Source organism: Sinocyclocheilus anshuiensis, unplaced genomic scaffold (genome assembly GCF_001515605.1).
Source record: "Sinocyclocheilus anshuiensis isolate Anshui unplaced genomic scaffold, SAMN03320099.WGS_v1.1 scaffold404, whole genome shotgun sequence".
Classification (NCBI taxonomy): domain Eukaryota; kingdom Metazoa; phylum Chordata; class Actinopteri; order Cypriniformes; family Cyprinidae; genus Sinocyclocheilus; species Sinocyclocheilus anshuiensis.
This window is the reverse complement of record NW_015554088.1, coordinates 883787-895401: the sequence shown is the minus strand read 5'-3', so window position 1 is coordinate 895401 and position 11615 is coordinate 883787. Positions and strand designations below refer to the sequence as shown.

Sequence of the window (11615 nt, the reverse complement as noted above, 5' to 3'; positions counted from 1 at the left end):
TATATATGGCTTGCTTTCGATATATACAGTCAAACCAGAAATTATTCAGACACTTTCAACATTATCACAGTTTATTCGCTATAGTTTAGAAAATGGTAATAAAATATGACAAGAACTCAAGCAAAACATGGCCAGGTCAAAGTGTCTGAATAATTTTTGGTCCCAAATTTTAATCAGTTTTACTAGTATGAATAATTTTTGGGTATAATATGTCACAGTTTATTTTATTTTGCTATCCTCACTTACATAAATGATCTATAGTGTCCTGCACCCACTAGTAAAAAATATCAAAAATTATATCTGGTGTCTGAATAATTTTTGTTTTGACTGTATATGGCTTTCAAGTAACTTAAAGTGTTGAAGATGCCCATATTTCCACATGGAAAAAGTGGAAATATGGGCATCCAGAGTTGTGCAATTCCTGATGTTGCGTTTATAAGTGTCTAGACGGCAAGAGACTGGATTGCAATAAAACCACCTGCCCTTTGTGTGAGACAGACAGACAGGACCACACAGTAGGAGTGAAGAATGCTCCGGAGGAAACAGGGAAAACTCATTTAACGATGATGAAAACATCAGTGCTATGCTTGTCTTTGTAGAGGCAGACAGCCAGCCACATGTATGCATAATACATAACATGCGTAGCATGTAACATCAAAGCATTTCAAAAATGATACTTTTAAAATTCTGTTTTCGAAATCTCATTTATAACATTAATTTGTCATACCTCACCACATGTCTGACCCAGTTTTTCAGAAAACCATATTATATAAGACTACTAGGAAAATACATTATGGGCTTCACATGTTTATGAAGCCTGAGGTAAAGGAAATAGGGATTATATTGTAGCATAAAGTCATGCCAAGCTGGTGCAGCTGTGGCCGGTAAATTAGGTGTTTGGTTGGCCTGTGGGCCATGCAGCCAAACCAAGAAGACATAAAGTCCACAGACAGCACATGTTTTAATAAATACCATAGGCAGCTGTGCAAAATGAAGTGTTAAAACAAGGGAAGGTCTCAGTTTATGGGGGTCTTACAGATGTGGGTAGTTTAAAGTGAAAGCTGGCATAGACGTTTATTAAATGCAGTAAATTGCAGGGCAGAACTCAAAGCTAAAATCACCCAAAACAATCAGTTCAGCTAAATAAAGGCTACTGAGCATTACCCCAGTTTGGGGAACTTACGTGTAATTGTCATCCTCCACAAACTTTTGGAGCTCCTCGATGTAGCGCACTGACATCAAATACTTCTGCACGTGTGGTAACATGACCAAATGATCTGTGGGGTGTGTAGAAATGTGGAGATGCAATTTAAATTCTCACATCAGTACACTGCGTGCAGGTTTACTGTTTATATTGTTTCTATTTAGATTTCCTTTTTTTCCCTTTAATGAGATCTGAACATTACATAATATGAAAAGAAAGATGAAATGTAAAAACTAAATGGTATTTCCATAATCACGCATATAATCAAATGAAAATGAATATGTTTTTGGAAGCAACTTGCCATAGTTACAGGACACCTGTAGATCAGAGATGATGCGCAGTAGATTGTTCATCTGATTGGTTCTTTGCTCAGTCTCGATGATGCTATCAGAAGCAGGGTAGGCGGAGTCAATGTAGGTCATATCAAACAGGTAAATTCCTAATGTAAACAGAGAAGAAAACGTGTTTATAGACACAGGTAGAGAGGGAGATCATTTCATAATTAACACAAAAGGTGAAGATTTGAATACTTTCCAGTGGGGATGTAACAATTCACTCAACTCACGATGCGATTCACGATTCGATTTTCTCACATTTTTTTTAACAAAATGAGATTGAAGACATACAGTAAATGAAAAGGTGCCATTTTATTACGCTATTGCAACACGTTTCTTTGTGAAATTGAGATATAACAAAACTAGACATTTTAAAACAAACCCCAAATCAAACAAGTTACACAAATAAAAGAAATCTCTTAATATGATGGTTACCGCTGTAAACAAAGCAGAGCTGCGCTTATGAACAGCAATGATACAGTGTTTCCTGGGTTACCGCTGTAAACAAAGCAGAGCTGCGCTTATGAACACTACTTTACTATACATTGTTCAGAGGCAAGATGAAAATAAAATACCATGTAAACTTTTCTAAAGATAGTCAGTTCCCTTATATAAATATAGATATACATAGGTTTATATGTACATGTTTTATATTCAAACGTTGCATGAAGCATAAAATAAATAAAAAAGGTGATTGATATGATTTGCAAAATAGAGATGCTGTATTAGAACTAAAATAAAAGCAATTCTACAAAATTAACAATGTCCTATAATCTGGAGTATCAAAAAAGTTGCACCACATTTACCCTGCAAAATGTACTGGAATGACTGGAGACGTGAGGATGGATGGGTTGAATTAAGAGGTCTGCTGAGTCTGTGAAGTGGGGGATTGGGGTGTCATGGTCAGTTTAGGTGATCCTGCTATTTCACCTCCGAATATCGCTGATCTTTGAGTGTTCCTGCTCGGCGGGGCCGGTCTCTAAACTGGCGCGCCGTGGGCCTTGGCTCCGACTTCTCGTGTGGGAACTGAAGCCGACCTTGCCGGGTTTGTCCTTGTCTCCTGTTCGAGCGCTCTTGTGGTGCTCGGCGTCTGACTGGGAGGAAAGCGGCGGGCGTCGCTCGAGGCCGCCTGATGCTGGAGCGGCGGTGATGGATGTACAGATGCTCAGGCTGTCGCACAGAGCGCCCCAGTTCTGCTCGCACTGCAGACGCACGCTCCGCGTAATGGCTTCCTTCACCTCCTCTCCACAGCTAAGCAAGATGTTCACCAGCTCGACGTACGGCCTAAGAAAGCGGGATGATAGCGGTCAGTCCAGGCCCGGTTCTACGGGGGTGCTAGAGGGTGCTAAGCACCCTCAAACGAAATCAATAGCACCCTCAGTTAATGCTGTAATAATGGCATTTCATTGCAGATTTGGCAAACTATCCAGTGCTTTATGGTTTGCGCTTTGGAGATCGGTTTCTATTTCAACATCTTTTGCAGCGTTGAGCAATGTAGCCAATCGCAGACATATCTGTTGATTTTTTGAACCCAACAGCCAATCAGAGGCATTTAAGTTAGAATCCACTCACCGCTTAAATCGCCGCAGTTTTTATTCTGGTGTTGCGTTCAGCATCATCTCATTATAACAAAGTGTAGACGCGATGTAAATAAGAGATTCAGCATAGAGAACTTAATATATTATAATGTAACTTTGTGAGATCGCGATGAACCAATATGAGTGACAGCTTTTAGTGATTATAAAGGGAAAGCGCTTGCGCCATTGCAATGAATGGCACAAATATATCATTTGTATAGTATATATATATATATATATATATATATGCACACATATATATAGCGAGAGAGAGAGAGAGAGAGAGCGAGAGAGAGAGAGAGAGAGCACCCTCACTGATTTAAGAAACACCCTCATTGATTTGATTCTGGAGACGGGCCTGGTTTCATCCCTACTTTCCAGGTCGCTTTTAACTTCAAAATTATGCAAAAGCACCAAAAACAAACACACAAACAAAGTATCATAAATGTAGGCAATACAGCTTGTGCATATCATTCCAAGACTTCTGAATACATATGATAAAAAGCTGTATATTTAATCAGCGAGTTGAAGAAGATCAGTTCAAAAAATCTGAAAGAATTGTTCATAAATATTTAGCATGAGTCATATGGACTTTTATAACACTTTTATGGTGCTGTTTTGTCAGTTTGGTAACACTTTAGATAAGGGAACACTATTCACTATTAAAGTGCCCCTATTATGCCATTTCGAATATTGCCTTTCATGCAGTGTGTAATGTAGCTGTATGTGAATGTAAATGATCTACAAAGTTGTAAAGTTTAAAGTGCACGATAAAAAAAGTTATTGTCTCCCAATAGAAAGAATCAACTCTGAACAGCCTAAACATGTCATCAGTAATTCGAATCCCACTTCAGTGATTCGTGATTGCTACACGTCACGGGGTAACACATTTGCATTGTGAAACTATGAACTATGTTCATGTGACTGATGATTGGAGTTATGACTAATGAAAATTCAGATTTGCTATCACATGATTACAGTTATTTTAAAATGTAACAATATGTTTTACTGTATTTTTGATCAAATAAATGCAGCCTTGGTAAACATAAGAAACTTCTTGAAAAAACATTTTTAAAAAATCTCACCGACCCCAAACTTTTGAATGGTAGCGCATCAGCTATTCTTCAAAATAATACCATTCATGTTCCATAGAAGGTAGAAAGTCTTTTTTTTTGGTGAACTATCCCTTAAAGATGGCTTTACAAAAAACATCAAAAGTGAGAAATGAACAAAGTCCACATACTATTCTCCACAAACTTATTTATCACTTTCAAACAGATGTACTACAGTACAGTATTTTGAGGCATAGTGTAGGCCTATTACACATCTGGGCCCTGAACTGTTGTGAAACTTCAAGGCTTTCCACTTTCCACTTTAGTGGCCCCTCACCCCACTTTTACCACCTTTACACAGATAGTTCAGAGAGAACTCTCTCCAGGATTCTCAAGCACACTGGTAATTGTCAGGCGACAGGGACAAAAACTAAACGGCACACAGTGTCTGGACTGAAAACAGTGGCCTGGAGCGATTGCCTTAATGCTCTTGCTTGCTTGTTAGAGTTCTGTTTCCACTACAGGATCTACAAAGCAGCTTGCTAATCAGCAGGTAGAGGTTATGAGTCTGTTAATGAGCACAATTAGTCAATAACTGAAGAGCTAAGATGAGATTTACACAGGCTGTGGGATGTATATGCTTTCTCACGCCAAGCCTAAAGACTATCTGTGGCTTAAAGATGCACTTAGCGATTTTTGAAAAACGCTTTTGACCACAGTGTCGGACTGAGTCCCAAAACAACCTCGCAGCCAATCAGCAGTAAGGGGCGTGTCTAGTAATGAGAAGAGAGCACTCAGTGAGTGCACAGGACGGATATTAGCAGATCGACTATAGATAGCGAGATATGGCAGATAAAAAAAGAGGAAAATTTCGGAGGAACAAAACATTAAAAAGAAGGGTTACGATCAGGCAAGAGGTAGGACCCGTGTAAATATTGGAGCAGCTTTAAAGCGGTGGAGAAACTCGAGCGGGAAGGCCTGGAATCGGACGCAGAGGTTGCTTTGTTTCTTCTTGATCAGTGAGTTATGTTGATTTTGCTTTTTCACACAACTATTCTGTGTTGGCTTTTGCTTGAATATGCTGCAGCCAGCAGGCATAGCAGATTCCACCATCGTCGCTGTCAGGGTTGTGTATGTACGTGTGGGGCAGAGTTATCAAAATAGGGGCGATGTCCTGTTGGGGTATGGGCGTGTTTGTTTTGGTGCTTTCAAATATCAACATCGTTTAGCAAAAATCGCTTAGTGCACCTTTAACTAGTACTAAATTACAGGAAGGTGAGGGTGGACACTTTCAGTGAGTGAAGCAAGTGGAATATGTTAGATCAGTAAACTGACTGGCTGAAAAGTGAATCTGTGTAGCTAAGAACTTTCAGTAGCAATAAAACTGCTCTGCCACTCCGCCACACTTGTTCACACTGTAATCATCGCTTGTACAATATGGTCAATGTTCTGCTCAAGTGGTCAGAAGTGGATAGTTTTAACACCTCGTTTTGTGCTGGAATAAACAGCTCATCTCTGTAGTTGACAGGCCTCATTATTCAGATCCGATGTGTATTACCACCACTTTCTGATGGCTGAATGACATTTTTATGAGTTTGTCAATAGCATTAGCACTCTGTGATTTCAGTTGAAAAAAATACAGGGTTAAATGGATTTCAGCTAAAGGTTTGGCTCAAGTAATTGTTTTTTTTTTTTTAGCAAGAATGCATTAAATTGATCAAAAGTGAAAAAAAAAACAAAAACAAATGTATCAGAGTATCCACAAAAATATTAAGCAGCACAACCATTATCAACATTGATAATAATTAGAAATGTTTCTTTAGCACCAAATCAGCATATCAGAATGATTTCTGAAGGATCATGTGACACTGAAGAATGATGCTGAACATTCAGCTTTGCCATTACAGGAATAATTGACATTTTAAATATATTATTATAAAAAGTTATTTTAAATTGTAATAATATTTCACTGTTTTACTGTATTTTGATCAAATAAATGCAGCCTTGACGAGTATTAGAGACTTCTTTCAAAAACATAAAAAGAAATAAAATATAATTTGATTTGACATGTAACAACTGGCTCAGTAGTACTGTAGCCAAAATGATTTGTGACTTTGCAGCTGCCCCCATAAAATGAAAAGACACAAAACTGACAAAAAAAATCTGCTGCACCAATATAGAATCTGGAGTTATACCAGACACTGAAACTGTCATTAAAGTCACAGAAATAGTCTAGCGCGTGTGTGGGTGTGAGTTTGTCAGAGGTCAGCTGTACAGCTGAGATTGACCCTGACATGCTTCCTGTGAAGAGTGAAGTAGCTCATTGACCTCTTCACTGGATTCAGTTACACTAGCAAAACCAAACTGGTAATAAAAGTGCATGACCATTACTTCAGCTGCCTTCTATTGGTCAACTTCAATTATGATTTTACATATGAAAAGAGTGTAGAGAAAGAATTCTCTAATCATCTATAAGATAATGGCAAGAAATTATTTAAATGTTAAATTTGTGAATTAGTCCAAAGCATTTCCCAAAAAATGTGCTCAAAATTAAGCAGATATTATAAACTGATTTTTGAGGGAGAAGTAATTTTCACAAACTTAATTAAATAATTAAAAACAATTTCTTTCAGACTGCCAGGACAAAATATTCTATTTCTTGTCATTATACTTAGTGGCTAGTTAGCAAGCGATTCAGTGTCATTGGGAATTTATATTTAGCAAAATTAAAAAGAGGAAAAAGAGAATGTTAGCTTGACAAAACAGAGACAAAATCAAGATGGTTTTATTTGACATGAAACATATTCTAATTACAAATAATTATATATTTGTCTTCAGCCAGGTCTATTCTAGGCTTCTGAGATTTTACAACTTTATGGGGCACAATGAATAAGAGTGAGTAAGATTTCCTGGAAATAAGTGTAACAGTGGCTGGTTTCCATAAAGCGAAACAGAAAAAGGTCTAAGAAAACTGTTCACATAGCAGCAGAATACAGATATCAGTCAAATATGGAGTGCTAAAAACGGTTCTGTTTACACACTTCAGCAATAAAAGAGATTGACAATCTCATTCTAAATCTGAAGTAACTTTTCAGGACTCAACCAAATTTAGAGACAATGTTTAATACATACACTATGTGCTGCAACTAGTCTTGACAACTAGTTGTCTGTCACTCATTGACGCATGTGTGGAAAGAGGCATATTGTTTGCTGGTTATTCTTTGCTGTCAATCACTGTTAGCACTGTCAACCTCTCAGATTATCAAAAACGATTGATAATAGGGGTATTGTGAGAAAAAGACAAAAAAGGCCAAGTGATCTGTCAAGAGTTACCAATGTCACTTCATTCCCTAATGATGCCTATCAGGAGGACCTGAAAGTGAGCAGGTGATATTTGAACACCTGAGGAATTCAGGAGCAGCCTTCCGATCCTGATGTCCATGAATAGAACAGGGAGTGTGGCTGGAGCGTGTTCTTTCTGTCTGGCGCAGCGCTAAGGCTCCTAAAACCAGGGACCATTACAGCCAAAGACATTTACAGACTTCAAGGTTTATGCTCCTTGAAATATAACTCACTTGTATCTCTCAAGCCAAAAATGTAAGGATATAGTGTGACTTTCACAGAGAAGGAGGATGTAAATCACAACGGCTGAGTAAATGTTTCACTGAAAATACCTCAATCTTGGTTATTCAAATAAATGCTGACATGTCACAGATGATCAATGATTGATATGCTTCACCTGTGACTTATTACTAATAATAAGTAAATATGATCACATGCGAGTTAACCACAGTGATTCCTCAAATGGGACAGCCACAGATTTTGGTCTATAAATATCGAAAGCATTTAGGACACTGATAAGGCTTGATGCCCAGTCATGAACTTTGACTATATATTTTAAAAGGGGATTTCACAAATAAATAATTCCATGATAAAAATAAATATATTTATAATCAATATAGAAATGAATGCAGTGCTATTTATATTAAATAAGCAGACAGAGTGTGGATAAAATTAATATGTACTATGAATTAGTGTTGTTATTGTTAACTAAAACTAAAACTATTAAAATAATTTTCATTATCTGAAACAAAGCTAAAATAAAAAATTTGATGAAAAGCAAACTTAAAAAACTTGAAGAATAGAAATGTTGCCTTGACAACTAAGTAGTTTTAGTTGAAGTTATCTAAACAGAAAAAAAATATTACAAAAGCACAACAAAATGACAAAGTTAAACTAAAATGTAAATGAAAACATGAAAAAAAATATATATAAAATTTTTTAAAAATCTAATTCAAAGTATTAATATAACAGTATATAAACAATAGTAAAATAACAATGCTTTGAACCGCATCACACACAGCTATGACAAGTACAAGAAGCAATTTTACATAACAAAATACGACGTTCTTAATATATGACAGTCACCGAATTTCAAAGCAGCTGGATATGACTGACCAAGACTGGTTTCATGTGCTCATAACCTCACTAGTAATTGGTGCATAACGTACACTGGCAAAATGACTGGACTGAGTACACAAGTTGTATGCCTATAAAGCAGCTGAGGGTTGTTTTTTTGGTAATGACTGGCAATGCTACACTGCAAAAATGTTTGGTTGGATAGGGCTAACAAATGTGGCTTATGTTCTTGTGCCATCAACATAACATGATTTATCTTAGTCATAAGGAAACTTTTTAAGCCAGAAAAAGTACTTAATTTCAGATCAATTTACAAAACAGAAAATACACAAGAGAAGGAGAATATATTAACTACTGGATTTAGTGTGGCCCTTGGACAGTGGGGGCCCCTATAATTGTCACCACTTTTCACCCCATACTTGCGACGGCCCTGACTGTAAGCTGTCTCAATCGTGTAGTGTGACTGAAGCTACACGGACTTAACCAATGCAAAAGCACGGCACAGCATTGATCTGAAGCGCCTCGTATGCGCAGCAGACACGAGAATGGTTTGCCGGACAATGCACATCTGTAGACTAGCACAGGGTAATTCTCATATATAGTATTTATAGCTCCTAACAGGCTGTGTGACTATGAGGAATGATTACCTCAAAATGTAAGTTGGAATGCAGTTTTTCCTATTTCTCGCATGCCAGTGATTATCTCTCTGCGTGCCAATGTTGGCACACGTGCCATAAGTTGCCAACCCCTGTCCTACACCATACCTAAACTTAACAACTACCTTACTAACTATTAATAAGCAGCACATTAGGAGTTTGTTCATTAGATGTTGGAGTTTTATGAGCCAAAAGCCAATAGAAGAAAGGTAAAATACCACAAATGCCTGCTGTTTCTTTGCTGCTTTAACAGCCAAGCATTATTCACGAGGTAGACAAGCCCCATCGCAAAACCCTGAGGAGAACCAGACTGTGTGGAAAACTTAAATAATTCACATGACAATGAGCAGAATTGACTTGTGTTAACTCAGTGACACAATGTGAAAACTATTTTTGCTGTGAAAGCACAAAAAGTTTGATTAGAAGTCAGTATTAGTATGTTCAGATAAACAAAGTGCACAAAAGTAGTGGTTCCAGATGCATTCTGGGACAGTGTAAAGGCATCATGTTTGCGCCTTATGATAGTCAGCCAAGTTAAAACCGACAGCTATGCTCCTCTCTTCTCAGACATTGTGTCACCAGCATTTATATTATGTAACAAGGTCTATTAACCCTGTCCTATAGCAAAACTATTCAATAAGGACAGCTTAATTACAGGTTCACGGTAACTAGCTTAACTAATGTTAACATGTAAAATGTAACCAAAAAAAAAAAGAGGTATTTGCTGTATTTATGCAATACACCTTTTTCATATTGGCAGTGTTCTCAGAAGAGGAAGCAATCATAGTTGGGTAAACTTCTATAGTGGTAAATAGAAAATACAACAAATATAATTTTTGCATTCCTATTTGTTCCAATAGCAAAAACATCCACAAAAGCATTTCTACGATCTAATAAAAGAAAAAATAGTGAGAGATTGATTACACTGGTCAGAAGAGGTAAAGATGTCAAATTTGCGTCACTCCCTGAGACGTTATGTTACTCACTCAGCAGTGTTAACTAGTTTTCTGTAATTTAATGCCAAGGTAATATAAGACAATGCATATAGACATTAATTTATATATATATATATATATATATATATATATATATATGTGTGTGTGTGTGTGTGTGTGTGTGTGTGTGTGTGTATATGCTAGATTTACACTGGTAATAACTGTGGAAATGCATCATGCATGTGATACTGCATTCACACCAGTAGGTGTCAGTATAAAGTCCAATATCTCTGTTGTATCAGGCAGAAAAAACAATCATGCACCTTTCTGAAAATATTTAGTGATAATCGTAGTAATGTTGGTGCTAGATTCTCATGTCTGCACAGTGATGGAAGGAACATCTAAATGTGCATAATTGTGGAAAAATGTATTTTATGTGTCACTTTGTAGCCACAGTGGTTCGGGGCCTTTAATTACATAACTGTCTGCATTCATAGCAGGCTATGGAAAAAAACGTGCATGTCTTCAAGCAAACAGCTTGAAGGGTGTTGAGATTGCGGCCTGGCCAGCGGCAGAGAAACATTCCAGAGGTGTGAGTTCACATGTGATAGTGGGGCTATGTGGCGGCTTTCTCAAGGGATATGGTTTTCCCATCAGGGGCTTTCCAGGGAGCAGGAACAACTGGGATGACTGAGAAAGGAAGTGTTAACACCTGCCATCCGGAACTCAACAACATTAGACAGATTACTGAGGGACGAGTACGAAATACAAGATTGATTAATGCATTTGATGATGTGTGGTTAACTTTTATGTTTTATTTAGAGCATCTGGATTTGTTTGCATCAGGATTCACAGCCAATAAATCCCAAAACACTTTTCATGAGCTGCACAGCCAAGTACGGTGCTATTAACAATCCGGAACAGAGTGTAAAACTAGGAGCAGCCAAAAGCATATTTTAAATAAACACGTATTACTGCTGCACAAGGTGAATACGCAAAGAGAAATAATAGGTTTGGCTCATGCAGGAGACTTTAGAGCCAGGAAAATACTCTTGTATCTTCTTAACAATCTGCTCACTCAAGTGTAAAATGTATACATACAGTGATGACAACCGCAGACTGTCTAATGCTGTCTATTACTACCTGAAACACAATCTGTCAGAATACTGCTACCTAGTGCAGACCTAGCCTTACAATGGCTCTTACCAACAAACTAACTCATTATTATGCTGGCATGTCTGGAGATTTCAATACAGAGTTTATGGTGAAAACAGCGGTGAAACAGCCGGAGACACTGGAAAAATACTGAAAAATAGTGTACGAAGAGCAAATTACTACACGTAACACAAGCGCAGACAGCAAAAACACTTCATGGAAGTTATAAGTGACAGTCTTACGCAACTGTCTCTGTTCGGCCCTTTGATGTGGCGGAGACAG

At 37.5% G+C, this 11615-nt stretch overlaps 1 protein-coding gene across 2 annotated transcripts in view; it reads right to left on the bottom strand.

The window, feature by feature from the left end:
• The window catches only part of LOC107669254 (ras-specific guanine nucleotide-releasing factor RalGPS1-like), a 100740-nt gene that overhangs the window by 11438 nt on the left and 77687 nt on the right, over positions 1 to 11615 (bottom strand). For both annotated transcript variants that reach the window (XM_016461421.1, XM_016461422.1), the window contains 2 exons: positions 1506 to 1643; positions 1184 to 1277 (listed from right to left, as the gene is read on the bottom strand). In XM_016461421.1, the coding sequence (XP_016316907.1) occupies positions 1184 to 1277; positions 1506 to 1643 (232 nt within the window). The remainder of the gene's footprint in view (positions 1 to 1183; positions 1278 to 1505; positions 1644 to 11615) is intronic.